The sequence below is a fragment of the Colossoma macropomum genome, unplaced genomic scaffold (assembly GCF_904425465.1).
Source record: "Colossoma macropomum unplaced genomic scaffold, Colossoma_macropomum, whole genome shotgun sequence".
Classification (NCBI taxonomy): Eukaryota; Metazoa; Chordata; class Actinopteri; order Characiformes; family Serrasalmidae; genus Colossoma; species Colossoma macropomum.
The window spans coordinates 7,659,894-7,684,663 of NW_023494808.1; the positions used below are offsets into that span (position 1 = coordinate 7,659,894).

Consider the following 24,770-nt stretch of genomic DNA (forward strand, 5'->3'; position numbering starts at 1 on the left):
AGATTTGTCTTTTTACAATTACAATTAAGAATTAAATGAACGTGCTGAACTCAAATTACTACTGCATTTGTTGTAGCTATTATTTTTCTATTTTACTTCAAATTTCAATTAGTAAATACTAACTGAATTGATTTGATTTACATATGTGAAAATTACATATTAAAATTGGCAAGCAAAATCTCAGTTCTGACGCTTTTTACTAGCAAATGTCATTTTTGCATGTGTAAATTGTAAATTCCTTTGTAAAACCATTGTTAATAGAAAAATAGTATTCAAAGCTAAAACTGCTTTCAATAAAAATAATTCAAACATGTAATTACAATCTGAACATGTCAGATTACTCACTCCCAAAATATTTGGATGAATTAAAGTGTAAACGGTAAAACTCGCTAGTAATCTTCGTCCCTACAGGAGCTACTAGGGACCTCTGTCTAGCCATCTGGCTCTGAGCTCCGACAAACTGACTGTGACCTTCTTGAAAGGGGCATGAAGACTTCGTCCGTCTTCCGCTTGATCTGGCCACCACCCTGGGAGCTTCTCATGTACTGTTACTCTTTGAGGAATGCCCTGCCTCCCAGCTGAAATGGAGACTTTTGATTGGGTCTACCTCAACTCTCTGTCAGTTTGTATCTATAGGCTGGCACTCCATGCAGTTTAGGAAGAGCTGAGATTTTCTTTTTGATGTAAGCATCCTGAACTCAATCAAAAAGTAGTGGGTCATTGAGTACTTTAAAAAAATGGTGGCTCACCCACATGGTTCCAGGTGCCCAGCCCCATATCAAACCACCTATTATTATTGTTGTACAGTAAAGAGAAGAACGTAAAGCAAAGGAGCCCTAAACATTGTTTCAAGTATGTTTAAAATATTAGACATTTTGTCAACTTACTTAAAATAGGACTCTTAGCAATGGTCAGTGGAAAGAAACAAAAACCGTGCTGTTATCAGATATAACAGCATGGGCAGGACACATTTCAATCAGTTTGTGTGGTCCAAACTTCTAAGTGTATGAAAGTGGATGGACAAACCCTTGTCTTTTTTCTTGGAAATGTTTCTTACCTTTCTTGAACCCTTTTTGGCTCGGGCCCCATGAGGAGGTAGTCTTTTCCCTTAATCAGGTTCAGTTTAGTTCTGCACTTATCATGAGCCAAAAAGTCTCTCTGATCTTGGGGTTGAACCGGATCAGATCCTGAACAAACCAAACACACACATACATTAATGATGGATCCAATAAACCGCAGATGCACTATGTAGACTTGTTAGACCCTCTTCCCTAATTGAAGAATCAGAACCAGGGAGTGCAGCCTTGTGTCTGAATTGTTGATCTTTATTTCATTTTGTCACATTCATATTATAACACATTATACTGGACATAAAATTACACATAAAGCATATAATACAACAGATCCTTCAACCATGAAACTGATTCTGTTAGCACTGGTGACCCTTTGCTCTGCACATTTTTGTAAGCTGTGTCCCAAGAAATGTGAGCAGATGGTCTCATTTCAGTTCAGTCTTCGCGAGTCTACACAGCATTTGAAGGACACGCCTTTGTAGACCGCATCCTTCGAAGGATGCAGCCCCTGAATTGAGACACACTGGTAGTGTCTCTGCACACCTGACCCAGGCGACGAGGTGCTTGTTAATTAGTTAACAAGTCGAATCAGGTGTGCTTGACAAGATACAGTGGAAAAATGTTTGGGATTAGGAAGCCCTGCCCTACAGGAGCTGGATTAATTTGGTAATTCAAGTGATTACTGATCATTTCTGTGACCCCAACCAGTCTGGCTTCAAACAAGTGGCTGAGAAGCTCCAGGCAGCAAGATCAGCCAAACTGTCATCACGTCTGATTCTTTTTGACTTCTGTGCAGCCTTTTGACATGGTTAACCACAGGGTCCTCCTCTCTGTCTGCTCTAACCTTGGAATTGCTGGATCTGCACGGAAGTGGTTTGAGTCCTATTTTGAGAGGCACTCGTATCAGGTAACATGGAAAGGGTGCATGTAGGTCATCCACTGGTGTCCCACAAGGCTCGGCACTGGGTCCTCTTCTCTTCTCACTCTACACTCATTCTCTTGGTCGTGGAATATCCTCTCATGGCTTCTCTTATCACAGCTATGCTGATGACACCCGACTAATGCTAACAACTGGTTGACTGAAGCCAGTAGACTGGTCTTCAAATGTAAACTGAAGACCTATTTCTTTGAGAAGCACTTAAGTGAGTGCTAATGCATTAGCACCTATGTTGCATTATGTTGCACTTAAGCTTAAGTTAATTTTAATCCAGTATGAATCTACAGTGTGTATAATTTTTACAGTCTGACAGCAATAATTGTGGAGTGATTTTGATTCATTATGACAGTTAAAATAGTGCTTTATTTAAAACTTAGAAACAACTGAAATTGCTGATCTAGAATTTGCCAGCCACAGTTACTTACCCACTTTAAGAACTTCATTTATGGTGAAGACGTAGCTGTATGTGGACCCAGTTTCCTTAATGTCTTTCAGATTTGCCTTATAAGCTGAACACAAAAAAAGAGAAAAAGTCAAAGTAGGAAAAAAGATAATGTTCTGTATGTTCAAAATAGAAAGTTATAAATCTAATAAAGAGAATAATATTACATTTTTCACTAAGGACCCATCTATATTTAGTACAGTGAAATGTGATTTCTCCATGTTGATATTCATCAGCCTTAAATGCACACAAAGACAGAGTTCCTACCGAAATCCCGGTTTTTACAGGCTTCGGTCTTGCGCTCATCTTCAGTCGGGACCTCAGGAGCTTTCAGCTGAGGGCAGTTTGCTATCAGGGGAGTAACGGTTCGGTGAGAAAAGAGGTTGTTGGATTTGTAACTTATTTATTTTTTATTGTTTTAATCTCATGTTTCAAATTTCTCTTATTCACACACTCACACACATACACAAAACCACTCGCACAAACACACACACACACATTAGTACACATTAAACTTGCCTCAACTGATATTGACCTGTTTATACCCAAAAACATGCTTTAAAATATACAATAAGGAAATTGGCCACAGGTTTTTTTGTGTTTGACAAAAACAGCTCAAATTTTGCATCAGGGCACTTAGTGGCACTGTATATCTATATATCTATATAAGTCTGAATTTTGGAAAAAAAAAAAAGGAAAAATACAAAAATATTTCTTAACCAGGTGGTGCCATTTTTATTCCAGCTCATTGTAGTTTTTTTATATAAAAGTTATTTTTTTATTGTACTTTTTTGTAGTCTTTGGTCTGATAGGATTACTGTCTTGGTAAATTTTACATATGTTCTAAAAAAAATGAATGTTTTGTTTATTATGAATTGGTTAACAAAATTGCATGCTAAGCAAAAACCTAAGGATGGAGAAATGTTGTGGATATTTGGGATGTCTATTAACCCTTTCATTCTCATTTGGTTCTTAGAGCTCCACTGATATGAAAATGAAATTGAAAATTGTCAAAATGTTCGGGCTAAAAGTTTGGCTATTTGGACATTTTTTCACCAATTTTTGTTCTGTTTATCACAGTTTTTCATTGAATGAAAAAAAGGGTCATTTTTTACTTTCTGGCAATTCTTTTCAAATTCATTTTTCATGAAAATATGCAGAATTTACAAAAAATGAACCCTACTGGACCAAAGACTATAAAAGAACAATAAGAAAATGGCTTACATGAAAAATGCCCTGAATAAAAAAGTCTGATTCAGATCAAATTACAATAATATATGGGCAACTATTAGATATGTGATATTAATTTGAGAAATTATTGTTTTTTTCAAAAGTTCTGACTTGATTTGAGCTATTTTTGTTAAATAGAAACATATCATGTTTTTAATTTCCTTTTTTTTCCTTTTTTTAACTCTTTGAGTGTAAATGCATTAATCAAAACACAGACAGCAGTTAATGTTTCATCTAAATAAACAACAATCTTGTAAGTAGAAAAACCTAAGAGAACACTTAAGAGTACATAAGAGAACAAAATCTCACTGGACAAAAACTTCATGATTTCCTGTCTAACACTTGATTGTGTGTACCCATACCTCAATAACAGAATAAATCCTGTCAGGTAAGATAGTTCCTGTACATTCTAGCTCACTCTTTCATAAACTGGCTGCACATTTCAACCAGAGTTCCTGTGTGTCTATTAAAAGCTTTCATCTGCTGTTCCAAAATCAGAAATGGGATTGAAGTCTGGTCTCTCAAACGGCCACATACAGTCTCAGCCACATACAGACACTCTACAGTGGTCATCCTGGAATCTGGGAGAGTCAGTGTTCTGCTCAGACAAGTTGCACAAAGTGGAAGAGTGGGCTAAAATGGACTGGAACTTGATACTGGTGCTGTCCTTATAATAACACCAGACAGGATTTGTGCTGTGATTAAGGCTATTTAATGCTTAATTAACTAAGTATCAGAGAAGAAATGATGCATGCAAATATTTTATTTGTCCTGGGAGCTTCAGAACTGTACCATATTCCATTGCAGCTATATGAACTCCATGAGTCCAGGCTTTAATTTTATTTTTCTACAACCCCATTTCCAAAAAAGTTGGGACGCTGTGCAAAATGTAAATAAAAACAAAATGAAATGATGTGCAAATCATTTAAACCCTATATTTAATTGAAAATAGTACAAACACAGCATATCAAATGTTGAAACTGTGAAATTGTGTTGTTTTTTGAAAAATATAATCCCATTTTGAATTTGGTGCCAACAACACATTTGAAAAAAGTTGGAATGGGGCAACAAAAGGCTGGTAAATTTGTGTAATGCTAAAAACACATTGCTTGATTGAGAGCAGGTCAGTAACATGACTGGGTATAAAAAGAGCATCTTAGAGAGGAGGGGTTTTCCACTCGGTACTCTGTGGGCAAATAGTGCAACAATTCAAGAATAACGTTTCTCAACATAAAATAGCAAAGAACTTTTTTTTATCATCTACAGTACATAATAACATTAAAAGATTCAGAGAATCTGGAGAAATCTCTGTAGGTAAGGGACAAGGCAGAAAACAAGTATTTCCTGGCTGTGATCTTTGGACCCTCAGGCAGCACTGCATTAAAAATAGACATGATTCTGTAGTGGAAATCACTGCATGGGCTTAGAAACACTGGAAAACCACTGTCTGTGAAAACAGTTCATTGCTGTATCCACAAATCCAAGTTAAAACTCTAAAATGGACAGAAGAAACCATTTACAGTTATGTGAAAAAATTAGGACACCCTATGAAAGCTTGTGCTTTTTAACATATTTGGACATGTGGAAATAAAATAGCAATTTTAACAATACTGAGAGATTCAAGTGATATAACTAAACAATTAAAACTAAAGAAAAGACTTTAAAACTTGCTGTAAAGTGTAATTTAAAAAAAAATGCAATTTCTGGTGAGGAATAAATTAGGATAGCCCCACATTTATTCCCACTTAAAATGGCTAAAATCACACACAGGTGTATCACATCAGGTGCACATGATTAGGACAATGTTACTCAGCATTTTGAAGGAGGCTTGTCTTATTTAAACCTCAGATATTTAGTTTGGTGTGCTTCTGACTGTTGAAGTGAGAGGGAACACCATGGTGAGATTAAAAGAGCTGTCTGAGGCCATCAGAAAGAAGATTGTAGCAGCTTATGAGTCTAGTAAGGGATGTAAATCTCAAAAGAATTTGAAATCAGCCATTCCAGTGTCTGGAAAATAGTCTACAAGTGGTGGACATTCAAAACAACTACCAACATGCCCAGGTCTGGTCGTCCAAGCAAGTTCACCCTGAGAGCAGACCACAAGATGCTAAAGGAACTGTGAAACATGGAGGTGGAAGTATCATGGTTTGGGGATGCTTTGCTGCAGCAGGACCTAGCCAGCTCACCATCATAGAATCCACCATGAATTCTAATGTGTATCAGAGGGTGCTTGAGGAACAGGTGAGACCATCTGTAAAAAATTAAAGCTGGAGTGGAACTGGACCCTGCAACATGACAATGACCCAAAACACACCAGTAAATCCACTAAGGACTGGCTGAAAACTAAGAAATGGAGAGTCCTGGAACGGCCGAGTCAAAGCCCAGATCTTAATCCCATTGAGATGCTGTGGGGTGACTTGAAACGGGCTGTACATGTAAGAAACCCCTCAAACATCTCACAGCTAAAAGAATTCTGCATTGAGTAGTGGGGCAAACTTTCCTCAGACCGATGTCAGAGACTGGTAGATGGCTACAAGAAGCGTCTCACTGAAGTTATTTCAGCCAAAGTGGGTAACACTAGCTATTAGGGGGTAGGTTGTCCTAACTTTTTCCTCAGTTAGAATATGTATTTTTGTTAATATTTTTTGTTTAATGAATAAAATAAGGTTGATTTTTGTTGTTTACCTGCAATTAAATCACTTCCTTTTTTAGAGATAAATGACAACAAGATTACAAATTGATATGTGAACATTTCTTAATAAAGAACTGAATATTTAATGGGGTGTCCTAATTTTTTCACATGACTGTATAAATAGGATCCAGAAATCCCTCTGGGCTAAAGACCACTTAGCTTGTTATCAGTGCACAGTTCAAAAGACAGTATTTGTGCTGGTATAGGGGTGCATTAGTGCACATGGCATTGGTGATGTGCACATCTGTGAAGGCACCATTAATTCTGAATGATATATATGTTTTGGCAACATATGCTGCCAGCCAGGGTCTTTCAGGGAAGACCTTGCTTATTTCAGCAAGACAATGACAAACCACATTCTGAGTGCTAAACTGGCCTGCCTGCAGTCCAGACCTGTCACCACTGATAACATTTGGCACGTTATGGTATGAAAAATATGACAAATGAGACTCTGAACTGTTGAGCAGCTGAAATCCTATATCAAACAAGAACGAGAAAACATTTCACTTTCTACAGCAGAGTCTCCTCAGTTCCCAAACACTTACAGAGTGTTGTTAAAAGAAGAGGTGATGAAACACAGTGGTAAACAGGCCCCCGTCCCAACTTTTTTGGAATGTGTTGCTGGCATTAAATTGAAAATGGGCATATATTTTTCAAAAAACAATAACATTTCTCAGTTTCAACATTTGATATGTTGTCTTTGTAGTAACTTTTTTGGAAATGGGGTTGTTTTTCAAAATGTCACCATGTTGTGATGTAGACGGTACATTTACTTTACTTGTACCTTGTGTACCTAGGAAGACTATACTGAAATCTGCCATTACTGGTACTTCATTAATTACCACATCGTCACAGACATGCCAAAACCTTTATATCTAGTTTTAATGTCTTGTACTTTTTGCATAATTTGAACTCCACCCACCCTTTGCATTGTATTAGAATTTCATGGTAATTGGACGAATAGAATCAGTCCAAAATTACTTGGAAAAAAATTATATTAACTTCCATTATTAATTAAGAGGGTTTCTTCCTTCTCATGTAAAGAGAAGCAATCTCCATTTTCAGACAGTGATAATGTCTGTCACTCAAACACAAAGAAAATGGGACACACCTTCAGCACAGCTGCACACTTCGGTAGGGCAGAGGGTGTAAAGCGTTCCACTCGTTCTCTCAGCTACGTCATAAAACTTCACACAGCGGTTCTCTGAAATACAAATATGTGATTAGTGTGTGAGAGAGAGATTGAATAAGAAGATCTATATTTTATATTTCGCCTGCATTTTATTCTACCCTGAGGACTATTTATGAAATTTGTTTATGAGCTTAGGTACAAAAAACAGTCAGAATTAACCTCTACATGTTCATTCACTCTATTCCTAAAGATTAAACAGGCTGTTTTATCCCCCCCTCCAGCACTAGTACATGTAAATGAGCTCTTTTTGATTGGCTGCCCTGTATTATGTTTTTTACAGTTTTGACATTTGTTTATGACTGTATGATTGTTTTGTATTAAATTCATTTCTTACCAGGAGCATAATATTCATATACTGTGATTCCTACTGGTTGAGGGAGAGCAACTTGTAACATCTGGTGCATCCTGAAAACAACTCTCTCATTAACTGCATTTGAGACCTAGAGAGAGAGAGAAAAGCACAATATACAGTTGCAATAATATAAACAACATTACGAATTCTGTTGACAGCACAGGCTCTAGGCATGATTGTCCAAATACAAAACAAAACAGAAAAAAAAGATCTAAGTGATTAAAAAAAAAAATTAATGGATTTTATTTACATTTTAAATGTGGTTATTTGGTTGATTTTAGATTTTTGTTTTTAATACAACAACTTTGCAAATATTAACCTTTATTTAACAAAATACTGACCAACAAATGTTCAGAGTAACAGTCAACAATATCAGTACAGTATATTAACTTTAAAAGTAAGGGCTAGAAGAAAGCAGCTTTTTATTCACATTTTGGTGCCGGAAATATATGCTCTTCATGAAATCTGCCCAAAAATGTATTGATCTCCATTAAATTACTTTTCAGTGAATTTCTAAAATAATTCTAAAAAAAATGTAACTATGTTTAAAACTGCTTGGCAATTACTTACTCAACTTACTCAAACATTCAAAAAGCAATGACAGACAAAATTAATGGTGTAGGCTATTAACGGCAATATAAATTAATGCTAAAAAGCCCTATTTCCATCAACTGATGACGAGACTGGGGTTGTGCCGGCTCTTATTATGTAAAACCTAGAAAGAAAGTTGTATTCGGCCAGTTACAATACTTCCTGAATGGCACAAATATCTGTGAAATTGTTTCAGAAGAGGTTACAATGCTTAAACATCATTAGTGAAGCTAGTTAATGATTTCAGACTAAATGTTAACAGTAAGTTCTTCTCTCTGTCCTTTTTTTATACAATCTTGTGGTGATACAGAAGGTTACAATATATTAAATAGGCTTTAAAGCACATCTGGCTTGCTACATATTTCATTGAAAGATCATGTTTCTGAAAGGCAAGGTGTTTTCTGTGGTGTGCTCCAAGGATCCATACTTAGGCCCCTTTAATTTCCATTGCTAATGCTGTCATACAAGTGAAGATAAAGCAGAGTTCTAGATGTATTAACAATATTATTTACTTAGGTAATGAAAACATATTTATTGCAAAATATTTTTTCAGAATAACAATACCATACTGTCATATATTCTGCCCAACTTCAATTCACAGTTCTTATTTAATAATCAGTATTTCAATGTTTTGTGCAGTTTTATTTAACTGGGAAGGGTTTTGGGCTGCATTCTGCATAGATATGAGATGTGTTGTATAAAGAGTGTCATGATGATGATGATGATTAGTTGAGTATATAATACCTTCTTCAGGTAGATGATGAGGGATCCTCGGTCTGACAGTTGTTTGTCCATCTCAAACTTCTGGATATACCTGTCTGTTCCCATCAGCTGGAAAAATAAAGACCACACATTTTCCAAACTATCCTACAATTCCATAAAGCAGCTGAAGAAAGAAACCCTTCAGGGGAATATCTCAGTTTAGACAGAAAAGTTATTCATATCCTCTTTTTGCTGCACAGATCTTGTACCTTTTCCAGATCGCTTGTATCCGGAACAAACCCTGTCAGCAGGCCGATATCCAGAATTGTCATGCTGGATTCTCTGTCTTTCAGAAACCTAAAGTGGAATTAGTCAGCATGAACTTCACAGAGGTGACCTGGGAGCATGCAGTGAGCATTAAAGTGCTTTAAAATGAATAGCTCTACTCGCTCTATACTCCAACTATTTGAATTTTAAATGACAAGTTCCCCCTTTTCTTTCCACAAAAAATCACTGTACACTCACTGGATGAACGTTTCATCAAATTATATCATAACAAAACATCTGTTCTTCTATTACATAAAATAACAGCATGTTACTGTTACAGTGACTGCTACATCTAAGATTTAAATATAAGGAGGTTAAAGTGAAATGAAGTGTCTTTAATTTCAAACTATTTACATCCATAGGAAATTAACCCTTTAAAATGTGTAACAAATAATTCGATATACAATAGAAAGCTCTGATGGATTTAGGTGTCTACCAGCTAGTACTTGTATTTACTATTAGGGTAGAACTCCTGAATGCTTTTGCATGTGAAGCAAATCTATGTTTTACTTACTTGGTCTCTATGGAAAGTGTGTAACTTGCGAGTGCACCTGCATAGGAAGCTGCAAAAAGTAGATTATACATTCAAATAACTGTCTTTGATGTGTTCGCTTTATTCCTGACATACATTGCATACACACTATTGACATACAGCTAGCTTTGCATTCTGTTAGCTTTATCAGTGACAGCAGAGAAGAAAAACAATGACAGCAACAAAACATCGAAACACATAAATGCACATGGGTACACAATTCACGACTGGATGACCTTGCTTGCTGTCCGCTATCACGGTCAAATCAAAGCTAAAAAATTCAGACACATAAACATTTCGCAGGCCATGTTTAGATGTGTATCCTGTAAGTGAGTCTCCTCAGAGAGAGGACACACCACATACCTCCATGTACGCACCACTAGATACCTGTGCTTACGTGTGTGTACAGACCTGTGAATGCCTCATAAAACAAAGGCATAAAACAAAGCCTAATGGCATGATTGACCACTGAGCAATAACAAACAATACAATATGTACCATCTACATCACCACAGCACAGGAATAAACCAGCTTTTGCAGGAGAACTTCAAATCACGTCTGCCGTTATTTTACATTCAGCTTAGAACAGCGACACTTATGGCTTGTTTGAGAAGAGTCAGAACAGAGACACTCAGGAAAAATGGGGGTAACTAGAGTTTGCTTTGATCCAATTTTTCATATAAACTAATGCCACATAACGCAGCTCCGCTCAAACCTCAGATTTTGTTGTTTCAAGTGAGCAAAACAAAGGTTCCCCCCCAATTATTTGGATGCTGTTTGAGAGTCTGGTAAGTTATGCTTCCTCAGTGGTCCTTTGTAGATGATTAATAAACTCTTAACAGAGTATTAGTAACACATCAACAACATATCAGTGAAGTAGCAGTAGTGAAGTATCTGAATACACTGAAGTAAATATCTTGTAGATGTTCTGTTGATACATTACTTACATTAAGTAGATGTGTTGTTAATATGTTACTTACATTACGCAAAACCTAACCTTATCAACCTTACCCAAAACCTAACCCTCAATCTGGCCCTAATCTTAACCCTAACCTTATCCTCAACCCAAAACCTAGTCCTAACCCTCACCCTGACCCTAATCCTAACCCTAACCTTAACCTCAACCCAAAACTTAACCCTCACCCTGACCCTAATCCTAACCTTTACCTTAACCTCACCTCAAAACCTAATCCTAACCTTCAAATGTTTTTGGTATGTTGCTGAGAGTTAGTGTTTCATCTAAAAGGACCACTCAAAATAAAGTGTCACCCAACATTCAGCTGATGTGGTGGCCTATGGAGTTTACTAGGCACAAGTGCATTGTGAGATATTGTATTTCCCACAAAAAAAATTTTATGATTAGGTAACTTTATGATTAGGTAACTAAGAGAAAACTGGCTGACGTGTGAAACTCTGCTCTAATATGCAGATATGAATCAATTCCAGACAAAGCCAAAGACTGTAAATGAATCACCAGTGAAACTGTAGTGGTAAATATTCTAATAAAATCCATGAATAATTGTTTGTCTAGCAATGAGTTGACATGAGTAAGCTTTTAAAACACAGTGTACCCATTAAATCTTAAACTTGGTAACAGTGACAAGAAAAAAGTATTAAAAAAAACCCCAAAATATTCATGTTATGTGTACATACTTGTTCTGTTTCTGATAAATTTCACATCCAGATCGAAGTTCTTGCACCTTGTGGAGTTTTCGTCAGGTTTGACGTAGTACAGCGTGATGACCTGGAAGACACAAAGGAAGCAGTGAATTGCTGATTATATGTCTATAATTATTTCTGCAGCCCTATTAATCAAACTATTGTTTGATTTCTTAATAGGGCTGCATAATTGATCATGATTTTTGACTTCTTTAATAAATTAAGCATAATTAACTGTAATATCAGTGAGATTAGTTAAACTAAGCTTATTGGCTATTGGTTTGTAGCATTTGGTTGCATACTGTGGCAGCATGATTATTTGTTTATTTTGAATCTAATTTTGTTTAGTATTTAAAAGATACATTCAATTAATGTGATTAAAGTTTCACTCTTACTTTGACTGTTGGTTTACAAAGATATGCCGCAACTATCACAATTAAGCCAAATAATAGTGATCATTTTAGCCGTTATCATGCAGCCCTATTTCTTACTGTTCCATAAAGAGTGAGTATATAAGCAGTTAACTTACTGACATGGAACCTTCACCTTCCCCTGAAGCCTCCACTGCTAAATCTCCATTTGCTGGGAACTGTTGAATGCAACAGAACATTAAATGACACTGCAAAAAATGATCTTGACAAGTGAAATAATCGTAAATATCTATGTAATTGAATCTCTGTGTTGTGATCTCTGTGATTTTGACCATGACATGATTGTATTTCTATAACTGCTGATCTCCTTGGATTTTCACGCACAAGAGGTCAATGGAGAATGGCCAGACTGGTTTGACCTGACAGAAGGGCTACACAGTAACTCAGATGACCACTCTATACATTTGTGGTGAGCAGAAAAGCCTCTCAGAATGCACAACATGTCAAACCTTCAGGCGGATGGGCTACAACAGCAGAAGACCATGTTGGGGTCCTCTTCTGTCAGGCAAGAATTGAAAGTTGAGGCTGCAGTGGGCAAAGGTTTATGAAAACTGAACAGCTGAAGGCTGGAAAAGCATAGCCTTGCCTGATGAATCTCAATTTCGGCCGAGGCACACCGTTGGTAGGGTCAGAATTTGGCACCAATGGCGTGAATCCATGGACCCAGCCTGCCTTGTTTCAGCAGTCCAGGCTGTTAGAAGTGGTGTAATGGTGTGGGCAATGTTTTCTTGGCATACTTTGGGCCCCTTAATATCAATCAGTCATCACATGAATGCCACAGTCTTTTTGAGTCTTATTGCTTACAATGTATATCCCTTTATGGTCACAATTTACCATCTTCTGAAGGCTAGGTCCAGTATGATAATGCACCATATCACAAAGCAAAAGTCTCAAACACATTTCTTGAACATGACAATGAATTCAGTGGTTTTCAGTGGCCGTCCAAGTCAATAGAACACCTTTGAGATGTGGTAGAATGGGAGCATTAAAGTGCACCTGAAAAATCTTGAAATTACTGCATCATGTAACTGCTGAACTACTTCTTTTGTACTATAGTTATGATGATTTATATATATAATGTTCAAAAATGGCAGAGACTGCTAACAATCAAACTCAAGCCTGCCTTTCTTTCCTCATCTCCATGTTTCATTTCAATGTCAAAACAAAACCTCTCCAAAATGGTAATTTTAAAAGTTTAATGTAAGGTAATATAAAAGGATTTTAGCCATTTTCAAGCCAATATGAATCAGAAAATCAAACATGTTTTTATTGGTATAGTCACTATAAGAAAAATAAAGCACCAATAGTTTCCTCCTTACCCTGTCAGAACGCTGTAAACCTCTGGTGGATTTGGTGAACACGCCTTTAAAACTGCTTGATCTTGCAGTGGAGGTGACAGTGACCTCCATTCCTCCTCCACGGGATGGTGGTGGCATCTCTATTAAGTAGGTTGCTAAAGCCTGAAATACCACAGCAGTAGCCTGAGGGTGTAGAGGAGAACAAACAGATTCATCATTCTTACTGTATCAGTAGTGAACATCAGATGACATTCTAACAGGCCATCAGGTAAATATAAACAAATATCTTTGATGAAATATTGCTTGAATAAAAGTATTTTTGGTAACACTTTACAATACACTTTTGTAGTTAATAAGTAACTAATCAGGAACTAAGCAATGAATGAGTGGTGCTGCATTAACACTTAAGTAACTACTCTTAACTACCAAGGACTACTAGTTAACTACTCAGCAGGTAATAGTGAACTAATGATTAAGGTAGTTCACTATTAACTAAACAATAACTACTGAGTCTCATAGAGAATTACTTAGTAACCATGGTTTCTTAGAATAACTACTCACAAATTACCGATCAGTTCAACATTAATTGCTCAGTAACTGAGTCTGACAAGGTTCCTGCTGAACTACTAACTGATGTAGTGTATGCCAACACTTCTAACACTAGTGAAATACACTACACAGTGTGCAGTCTCTACAATATAATGCATTATATCCATCCATTTCTATTCACAGAAACAGGTATCCTCAGAGAAGACTGGGGGCATCACACCACACTCTACTGACTGGTGTCCCTCATGTGTTTGTTTCGATCAGAAACCTTCAAATGCTACAGCTTCATATTTGGCAATGTGAACCAATTTGCACATCAGCCTACAAATGGGACAACTGCTAAAATACTGCAGTATTCAGTAGACCAGTCTGCTTACCTCTCATCTTTAGAAAAGAAAACACCATTGCCTATGTTTCCTCTGAACAGTAGTTCTCCTTTAAAGTCCTCTTGAGGGCAGGGTCAGTTGAAGAGAGGGCTCATGGAAATATTTGAATGTGTATGTGTCCTGCCTTCAAATTCAGTTGGTTCACACTGCCAAATATGAAGATGTGCATTGGCGTTTTAAGGTTTCTGATCAAAATACACACGGTGTGGTGTGATACCCCCAGACTTCTCTGAGGATACCTGTTTTTGTGAACAGCAATGGAGGATATAATTCATTATATTGAAGAGACTGCACACTGCGTAGTGTATTTCACTACTGATAGAAGTGTTGGAATACACTACATCAATTAGTAGTTCAGCAGGAACATTATCAGACTCAGCTACTGAGCAATTGATGTTGAATTGATCTGTAATTCATGAGTAGTTATTCTAAGAAACCATAGTTTACTAAGTAATTCTCTGTGAGACACAGTAGTTATTGTTTAGTTAATAGTGAACTACCCTAATCATTAGTTCACTATTACCTGCAAAGTAGTTAACTTGTAGTTTTTGGTAGTTAAAAGTAAGTTCCTTAAGTGTTAATGTAGCACTACTCATTGGTTCCTGCTTAGTTCCTGATTAGTTACTCATTAACTACAAAACAGTATTGTAGTGTTATCATTTTCCTCTATCAACAGAAATATCTACTTTCACTTATGTCAGTCAAACTTACTTAACTAAGTTCAGTGCATGAACTTCTCAACTTGACACTCTCTACATCTTATATAAATCTATCTATCTATCCCATCTTCTTCTCTATCTTCTGTAAACTATATTTATTGTATTGTGTATGCATTCAAACTATTGTTACTGACCATACTCAGAATACACTATTTGGTCAAAAATTTTGGACACCGGTCTTATATCTAAATCATACACCACACACCACAGTCAATACACAGTCTGTCGCCAAAGTTTTTGGACACTGCTCTTATATCCTAGTCATACATAAAAGTCAGTATACACTATCTATTTTCTATGTTTTTTGGACACTGCTCAACAGCCTGTCTATCTATCTATCTTAAATGTCTTTCTATTCTCTAAATATTTTGATTCACATTTTATTCATTTCGTTTGCAGACACTATTTTTTCTTCAAAAAATGCATCTCTAGTTACTTCTAGTTATCGCTAAGAACACATCAGCCCTAATGTTTTGATCTTCACTGGGTGTCTTTAAAAAAGAATACTTTTTAATACTTTCACATAAACCCTTTTATCTTATATACCTCACTGGCCTTCCTCCTGTAGTGTTCCTATACACTTAGAATACTACATTCCTCCTCAGCTAGACTTCTCTACCTTCCACATTTCTGTCTCTCATCTACAGTTTGAAAACATTTTCTTCTTCTTCTATATTGTATAAGTGTCTTTTGCTTTTATTCATTTGTTTACCCTGTAATGAGTCTGTGAGATCTTGGAAGGTGCATTTAAATGAACTATATTGTTATTATATAATAATATTTTTGTTATATAATAATATTATTGTCTGAATTTTTCAGTAGATGTTTCTGTGTATCTTCACAGTAGCATAAATCAGCCATTGGACATCGACCATAATACTGACATGAATTAGTTGTTCATGTTTGCATGAACAAAGGTCTCCCTATTAGAAAACTGTTCAGAAAATAATATAACACAAATAATAAGTCACATTTTCTTTTGATACTTAAGTACCTTTAAAAGCAAGTACTTTTGTACTTTAACTAAAGTAGAAATATAAATAAGAAATATTATCTACTTGTACATGATTTTTACTTGCGCTTTGTCCACCACTGAGTGCTGGGACACAAACTTGATGTGACTCACCTGAGTGGAGAGGTAGCCACCCTCATATTTTTGATTAGTGTTTAGCCATTTCACAATTGGTGATGCATTTTTAAAGTCCCGAATCTTCAGTAGCGCCAGCAAAGCATAACCAGTGGCCTCCAGAGTAAACGCATGACTTTCCTTGACTGGCCAGTGACTGCCATCTGTTTGATAACACATACATGCACATTAACACACACACTGAATAACTCATCACTTCAACTCAGTGATGTTGGTGGGCTTTCTCGCATGAACTCCATGCAACTGCTACAGCATTTCTATTGGATTATGGTTCAGATTTCTTCTGCTACCATTCTTTGGTAGACTGACTGATGTGTTTAGGGTCATTGTCTTGCTGGCCCACCTTCTGTTGAGCTTCATTTCATGGACAGATGGCATGCTATTCTTTTGGAGAATTCCCTGATACAATCCAGAATATACAACACCACCAAATGATGGCAACCTGTCCTGATGCAGGGCAGCAAAACAGCCCCAAAACATGGTACTGCCACCACTGTGTTTCACAGTTGGGATAAGATTGTTATGCTGGAATGCAGTGTTTGCTTTTTTGCCAAATTTAACCAATAAAGTTATATTTTTCCACATAACATTCATCAGTAGTTGTCTGGCTCAGATAGTCATTAGGAAACTTTAAACAAGCAGCAATGTTTATCTTGGAGAGTAATGCCCCAAGTAGTGTAGTCATGGGCATTGGCTTTAGCCAGTGTGAGAGATTCTTTGTGATTTCCGAGAATATTAGATGGCTTAAACTTTTTTGGAATGGGTTGTTGATATCAAATTCAAAATGGATATATATTAAAAAAACAATATTTTGTTCAGTTTTAGCATTTGTTGTCTTTGTAGTATTTTCCTTTAAAAATATGGTTTAAATGATTTGCACATCATGGCATCCTATTTTTATTTACATTCTACACAGCGTCCCAACTTTTTGGTAAATGGGGTTGTAGATCAGGTATGTCCTGGAGATCTACTACCCTGCAAAGTTGAGATCCAACACACCTAGTTCTGATATTCAGTTAACATGTAATAGTTTGGTCAAAGTTAGCTGTAAATGTGTCTACTAAACAAACCTAATGGTCTGAAATTAATAAGAATATCATGGAGCTTAGTGAGATTTTTTTTAACTATAATGGCTTGTTTTGAACTATGATGAGTTTTTCGACTTACCTTGTGAAGCATAACGGAACAAAACATCAAGTTTCAGTTTATTAGCATTTGCTAGAGCATAAGACACCATGGCCACAGCATAAGGATCGCTTTGAGAAGCGACGTTCTGCGCAATATACTCTGTTGCCTTGTCCATGCTCTGCTGAAGACTCTGAAATTGACCAAAATTGCATTAGAGTTAATGAACATTATTCAGTTTACTGTGAGGAAAAGAAAAACATTTTGGCCATATTTATATTCATAACCATTTCATGTAATAAACTTTTTTAACCTAGCTTTTAGAGACATCTGGATCCTATCAGCACCACTGTGAACAATTCTGACTTCATATGTTTCTCTAGAATGGAGCATTTCACATTAAACCACTCTAATTTACTTTTGGTACCATGATTTTAAGACTGATATATGTAAACAAGCTCTGTTCTGATTGGCTGCCCTGTATTGTGCCTTGTTTAAAAAGCAGTCCAGACTGAAACACTGCTTATAACTTCAGGATGAATGAGTGGGGCTGCTGTAGTCCGAGTAGATATTGTCAGCAATTCACCATCTGGCCACCAGAGGTCTCCCTCTCCCGAGTACTCACCCTGTTCCCAAAATCAAGCCACCTGTACCTTATCATCTCTCTAATCAGTCACACCTTAAATACTCCTCCCATTCAGCCAGTCTGTGTAAAGTATTGCCAGTTCCTTTGAGTTTGACTACTGAGTGTTTGTTTTGTCTGTCTTTCTGGTATTTTGAACCTCTGCCTGATCTTTTGGAATCTGCTTTTGCTTTTTGTCCCTTTTGCCTGGTCTTTTGGACTGATTTCTCTGTTACGACCTTTTTTTGCTTTGCCTTTTTTTTTACCACGAGTTTTGTACTGCCCTATTGTTAATATATCTGCACATGGATCCTTCACAAGTTTCTGAGTCTGCTTTGTCACAGATATATGAAAATATGTTGGTTTGTGTAACATCACAAAAAATGAATTCCAAACAGACTGTTTCTGCAGCATCATTTCAATATATGGACTGTATGGACTGGGCAGTGAACAGTATGTTTTAAAATCACAACTGTCTTTATGTAGTACAAAGTATTTTATGTCAAAAACATAAAAAATGTAGGTTTTCCAAGATATAGGCCCCTTAATTGGTATAGAACCTGTGCATTATATGCAGGCTCTTTTAGCAAGATTCTTTACATTCACATATCTCAAAAATATATGGTTCTATAAAAGAACCATCCCTTGAAACACTAAAGACCCACAAAGAATCACTTCGCTCCAAAGAATTCGTTTTTGTCAGCTTGATTTTTAAAATGCTAGTGGGAGAGACTTTTCTTTTTCAGGGCCATATTTTCTCCCTGACTTTCCATGATGCAACATAATGAGTGGCTAAATAAGGATTGCAGTGCTCAAATACTGGCATCTAGAAGTATTTCCATTACCTGTCCACATCTGTATATTTGTACTTACACTGACTCTGTCGGTACAAATCAGCCTCGCCTCCTGTAATGCGATGAGTACAAAAGCCGTCATTGACAGCTGCGTAGCTTTGCCCTGTATGAAGTGAGAAAAAAACAAATTCTCTGGTCAAACACTGTGATGTTCCCTTGCTGCTTCTTCCAGTGCAGTGATGTGTAGAGAACAGTGGCCACCAACTCTGCTCCTGGAGAACTGCCTTCCTGAAGCGTTAATTTCCAAACCTGATTGTGTATATCTGCTCCAGATCACCACTGCTGTTCAAATATTTGGAATCACTTATAACTCCACATTTCAGACATTGCTAAAGTGTATTTGCCCTCCCCAACATCATGTCGAAAAACTTTGAAGCGTGGCGACAGCAGAGTAGTATCACGTTCCTTGCAGTAGAAAACGCCACCAGGGCTGTTGATAGAATGTGGAAGCATGAGAATGATCTATTGCAATTTTATTGGACATTTCTCATATTTCTATTGAGGAAAGTTATATCATGATAATTATTGTTATCATTTTATGGCCCAGCCCTATTTTAAGGTATGTTTGAATTCTAGAAAAGTGAAGTTAAAAAATTTAGATTTATCATGAGGCTAATTTTTAACCAGCGCCCAACGTTTTCATGTCGCTACTGAAGCACAATGAGTTTTAGTCTCTAGGTGGAGACTTATTTTAGCCACACCCCTGCATTTTAGAACAGGAAGTGAGACTGCATCCCTGTCCTTCATGGCCACATGGTGAGCAATTAGATCCCACTGTTTTGAACTGAATGTGTCCCAAAGTCTGAATATCAGTGTGGAACATTAAGAATTGTCACTACTGAAACACACATTATCTGTTTTATTGAAAAAAACTATTGTGATTTTATATATGCACAACTCTTCAAAGCTGTGTTTGCTAGTGATGTACTAGTTAGCCTTCCTGAATTATGCTCAAAGTTAGCCAAATTTGCCACAACCAAAACATTTGGTAAGTTTCAGCAGTGCTTTTTTTATTCTGACAAAATGGAATGTTCAATCATTCAGTTCAACAAAATAAACATAATTAAGGTAAAGGGCCAAAGCAAAGGGATTTTATAGCAAGTCTAAGTCAGTTAAAAGTCAGAAATGTGTTGTGAACTTTGAACTAATTTGCTAGAATGATCCATATAGGGCACCAATTAGGTCATGAAAGTATGACTTCTACACACAAATATGCACTGTATGGCTATAGAAAGCTCTGTACCCAGTAGCTAAAACACAGATAGCTTTGTATTTAGTATGTTTCACATTATTTGGGGTGCAGAGTTTATAATTTCAGTACCTGTTTAATGCACTACATAGGGAGCCTGGAGCCATTTTGGATTCACCAGATGTTAGAGAGTCAGCTAGCACTATTCCACTTTGCACTTTAACAATTAACTATAAAATGTATGATGTTATTCTTGCCATGGGGGTACCCCTCAGCAGTTGGTGGTCCAATGCAACTAGTAAGATTAGGCCCTGCAGGCATATCAGATTTGGGCTAGAACTGAACTGGTAGATCTAAAGGAGTGTTGGTGACCACTGGTGAAGAAGAACAGTCACAAAGCACAAACATAGTAGCAATGTGTCAAATTGTCATTCAGACATGTCAATTAGAAAACCTTTGGTTGCATAATATTTTTTGCATGTAATAACGCCCCAAGCAATGCAACTCCTCCAAAATTTGAAGATCGCCCATAACTACCCTAGAGTACTTGCCTGTGAAGTTCTGACTGGTCAAACCATTTCTGAGTTAGGATGATTTATGCCTCATAAGCTCCACCTATTTTTTGGGTGGTTCCTGGACTCTACAAAGTGTTCAAATTCTAAGATTTGTTTTTGATAATTACTGAAGTTCAGCCTCTTCAGATTCTTCAGACAACAGATTTGTGAAGACTGTGAGAAAACCCAGGGAATAGTTTGTGCTCAATAATTTACGTGAATTTGCATGAAATGCAAATTATCTCAAAATCAAGAAGGCAGAGCTATATGGTTCTTAAAGCTTTTCTGTAGAGCATGAGAATCAAAGCCACAGGGACAAAGATTTTGTCCAGGAGACCAAAACGTTTAAAGCTTCAATATAGCGCCACCATAGGAGTGGAAGAAGAAGAAGAAGAAGAAGAAGAAGAAGAAGAAGAAGAAGAAGAAGAAGAAGAAGAAGGAGGAGGAAGTGGAAGAAGAGGAAGAAAAAGAAGAAGAAGAAGAAGAAGAAGAGGGAAGAAGAAGAATAAGAAGAAGAAGAGGGAAGAAGAAGAAGAAGAGGAAGAAGATGAAGGAGAAGAAGAAGTGGAAGAAGAAGTGGAAGAAGAAGAAGAAGAAAAAGAAGAAGAAGAAGACTTTTGACTTTTAACCCCCTTTTATTGAAGCATTAATAATTAAAGGATGTTACATCCTACAGCAAAGAGCGATTAGTTATATTAATAATAATGAGGATCCCCAAAGAAAATCCACCCATCCACAAAGATTCACCAATGAAATGATATCACACCCAGATCACTGACAGATACTATACATTCACCAGCGCACCACTTTTCCTCAAAACAGGAAATGTTCTGAGTACTTTGGTAAAAAACAAACTCAACTCTAATGCGTGACTCTACTAGAGCTCGGAACAGTTTCAAAACATCCACCTCCTGCCCTTCAGACACCAACCTGAAGGACTTCCACACTGATAACTTAGCTTGTCCCACTAAAAAATTAGCCAAGGTACATTTATAACGCTGAGCTTTAGAGTATTTACAGCCAAAAAAAAAAAAGAGTCTGGGTGAACAGAAACCCCAGCCCTCTGATTGCCCTGTCCAGGAGCTCGAACAGAGGAACCAGCCCTCTGAGCGCCCTGTCTAGAAGCTCGAACAGAGGAACCAGCCCTCTGAGCGCCCTGTCCAGGAGCTCGAACAGAGGAACCAGCCCTCTGAGCGCCCTGTCTAGAAGCTCGAACAGAGGAACCAGCCCTCTGAGCGCCCTGTCCAGGAGCTCGAACAGAGGAATCAGTCTGACAGTCAGAAAATGCATGACAAACAGTATCAGGGTTATCACAGAAAATGCAAAGTGGTTGAACAGCAGGGTTAAATTTTGACACAAACCCATTTGTGGGTACAGCACAGTGAAGGATCCTCCACTGGAGGTCTCCTGAATGTTTGGGCAAGGGGCTTTTGTACAAGAGCCTCCATGAAGGCCGCAGACCCTCAGGGACAGAGAGATGGGCTCTCCATTTGGAGCCACATCTCTCCTTCAGCTCATGAAAGTGCAAGTATTTAACACAGCTCTGGTACAAAGCCTTCTTTCCAGCTGTTGAGAAAGGCAACTTTTGTAACCCACTCAGAGAGAGAAGCTGCCCCTCAGTCAGTCAGAAGAAGAGGAAGGAGTGGAAGAAGAAGAAAAAGAAGAAGAGGGAAGAGGAAGAAGAAGAAGATGAAGAAGAAGGAGAAGAAAAAGAAGAACAAGATGAAGCAGAAGAAGAGGTGGAAAAAGAAGAAGAGGGAAGAAGAAGAAGAAAAAGGAGTGGAAGAAGAAGAAGGAGAAGTAGAAGAGGAAGAAGTGGAAGGAGAAGAAGTGGAAAAAGAAGAAGAGGGAAGAAGAAGAAGAGGGAAGAAGAAGAAGGAGGAGTGGAAGAAGAAGAAAAAGAAGAAGCAGAAGAAGAAGAAGAGGGAAGAAGAAGAAGGAGGAGTGGAAGAAGAAGAAGAAGAAGAAGAAGAAGAAGAAGAAGAAGTGGAAGAAGTGGAAGAAGAAGTGGATAAAGAAGAACAGAGAAGAAGAAGAAGACAAAGAAGAAGAAGGAGAAGAAGAAGAGGAAGAAGTGGAAAAAGAAGAAGAGGGAAGAAGAAGAAGAAGAAGAAGAAGAAGAAGGAGGAGGAGAAGAAGAAGAAGAAGAAGAAGAAGAAGAAGAAGAAGAAGAAGAAGGAGAAGAAGAAGAGGAAGAAGTGGAAGAAGAAGTGGAAAAAGAAGAAGAGGGAAGAAGAGGAAGAAGAAGAAGGAGTGGAAGAAGAAGAAAAAGAAGAAGAGGAAGAACTGGAAGAAGAAAAACAAGAAGAGGAAAAAGAAGGAGAAGAAGAGGAAGAAGAAGAAGTGGAAGAAGAAGTGGATAAAGAAGGACAGAGAAGAAGAAGAAGAAAAAGAAGAAGAAGAAGAAGAAGAAGAAGAAGTGGAAGAAGAAGGAGAAGAAGAAGAAAAAGTGGAAGAAGAAGAAGAAGAAGGAGGAGGAGGAAGTAAAAGAAGAGGAAGAAGTGGAAAAAGAAGAAGAGGAAAGAAAGAAAAAGAAGTGGAAGAAGAACGTGAAGAAGAAGAAGAAGAAGAAGATGAAGAAGAAGAGATATCAATAGAGATGTACAATAAGATTCCAGCACTACATGCTTGAACTCCTAACAATAACATCACGGTTCACTTCCCTCTCCCACCACCGCCGCCTATCATTGAGAGAAAATGGTCAGGTAGTGTTTTCTCTCACAGTATGGAACAATGCATTTCATGTTGTGCCAGATTCACTGTTTGTAATTGTATGGATAGAATCATACAATCATACAGCTTCAGCATGTTATACAAAACCTCATCTGCTGTCATAACTTACCCCCATAGCACTGGATGAAACACTGTACAGCTCCCTGAAAACACCATCAGGCATCTGTGCATTCAAGATCAGCCATTTGACGGCGTTACAGATAACACCGTGGTCTATTCTGACCAGACTCTCGGCCATACTGAACATTTTGACAATATATGCAGTCAGCCTGGAGGGAAAAAACATACAGTGACAGTTACCCTCACTGAAAGAGAAGATGCAGAGGGACAAGAGGAAAAAAAATAAAAACTGCAAAACTAAAGCTGAAGAAAAGAATTAGTCATTGATCCGATGGTGCTGATTCATCCACATAAATGGTAATTAGTCATAATAGTATTTAATAAAGTATGTGCTCATGTTTTGGACAAAAATACATTTCCCAGGCTGTTTTCAAATGCAAAAAAGTGTATTGTTTTAGTGTATTGTTTACATGTTCCACTGCTATGTAAATCATTTTTCATTCAGCGTATTTTTACAATTATTAATAGTACAAAAATAATCACTCAAATCAATGCATGGTGAAATCTGAGATTTCGTGTTTAATTTAATAATTTCTTAATGAAAAGCAATCAAACTGAATTGTTGTTAGGTAAGAGATTTATACCAATAAAGAGAAAGTGGATTATAGGCATAGAGAAAAGTCTAAACAAAATAAGAAAAGAACTGACCAGGTGCTGCCTGAGGCACCTGAAAAAACTGCAAACGATCCATCTGGTTTGAGAAATGTGAGCTCTCTTGTGTAGCCTGAGACGAGACAGAAACCATTTCAGAGCAATTAAAACGCACTTCTGTAATGCATATCTATAACAGTGCAGTTGACCTTGTTCCATGTTTTTTCATAGCTACTGTTGTGAGGTTGAACAGGCTTTAGCAAATGCTGTTAAAAATGCCATAAAGCTTAAACAGAAACTGTAGCACACAACTCAGTTTTTGACACACCTACATTTGGAGTGCGATATTAATTTTGTGGTGTTTTATTTGTTTGGATAGATCCAGCATAGTCATTTTTTATGTTTTTGTGTGTGTAGTCTCACCCTACCTTACAGCTGCATCAAGGATCCATAAATCATTTCCTAACATTATAGAGACATTTGTTTTGCCATAATGTCGTTATTTTTGCCACTACAACAGGGAGAATGGTGGAAAATCCCTTACAGTAATTTGCTACAGTAGCCAGCAGAGTAGGCTACCACATAGCTTAAGTTGGTGAACTTTATGATGAACCCATGTTTTAATCATTAAAAACCTCAAATAGAAAAAAAAACGACACCAGATCTATCCTAAGTAGAGATAGATCTAATATAATCCAGTCCTGTAACAAATCTGTCCTGAAA

General features: G+C 37.2%; 1 protein-coding gene across 1 annotated transcript in view; it reads right to left on the minus strand.

Annotated features, from left to right (window-relative positions):
• Positions 1-24,770, minus strand: part of LOC118797790 (complement C3-like) — a 63,848-nt gene that overhangs the window by 5,516 nt on the left and 33,562 nt on the right. The window contains exons 25-40 of the mRNA XM_036557057.1: positions 24,105-24,180; positions 23,446-23,605; positions 18,880-18,963; positions 17,427-17,577; positions 16,239-16,402; positions 13,480-13,641; positions 12,259-12,318; positions 11,724-11,814; positions 10,053-10,101; positions 9,481-9,568; positions 9,254-9,340; positions 7,901-8,006; positions 7,486-7,578; positions 2,720-2,800; positions 2,436-2,519; positions 1,058-1,187 (exon numbers count right to left, since the gene is read on the minus strand). Of these exons, the coding sequence (XP_036412950.1) occupies positions 1,058-1,187; positions 2,436-2,519; positions 2,720-2,800; positions 7,486-7,578; positions 7,901-8,006; positions 9,254-9,340; positions 9,481-9,568; positions 10,053-10,101; positions 11,724-11,814; positions 12,259-12,318; positions 13,480-13,641; positions 16,239-16,402; positions 17,427-17,577; positions 18,880-18,963; positions 23,446-23,605; positions 24,105-24,180 (1,666 nt within the window). The remainder of the gene's footprint in view (positions 1-1,057; positions 1,188-2,435; positions 2,520-2,719; positions 2,801-7,485; positions 7,579-7,900; positions 8,007-9,253; positions 9,341-9,480; positions 9,569-10,052; positions 10,102-11,723; positions 11,815-12,258; positions 12,319-13,479; positions 13,642-16,238; positions 16,403-17,426; positions 17,578-18,879; positions 18,964-23,445; positions 23,606-24,104; positions 24,181-24,770) is intronic.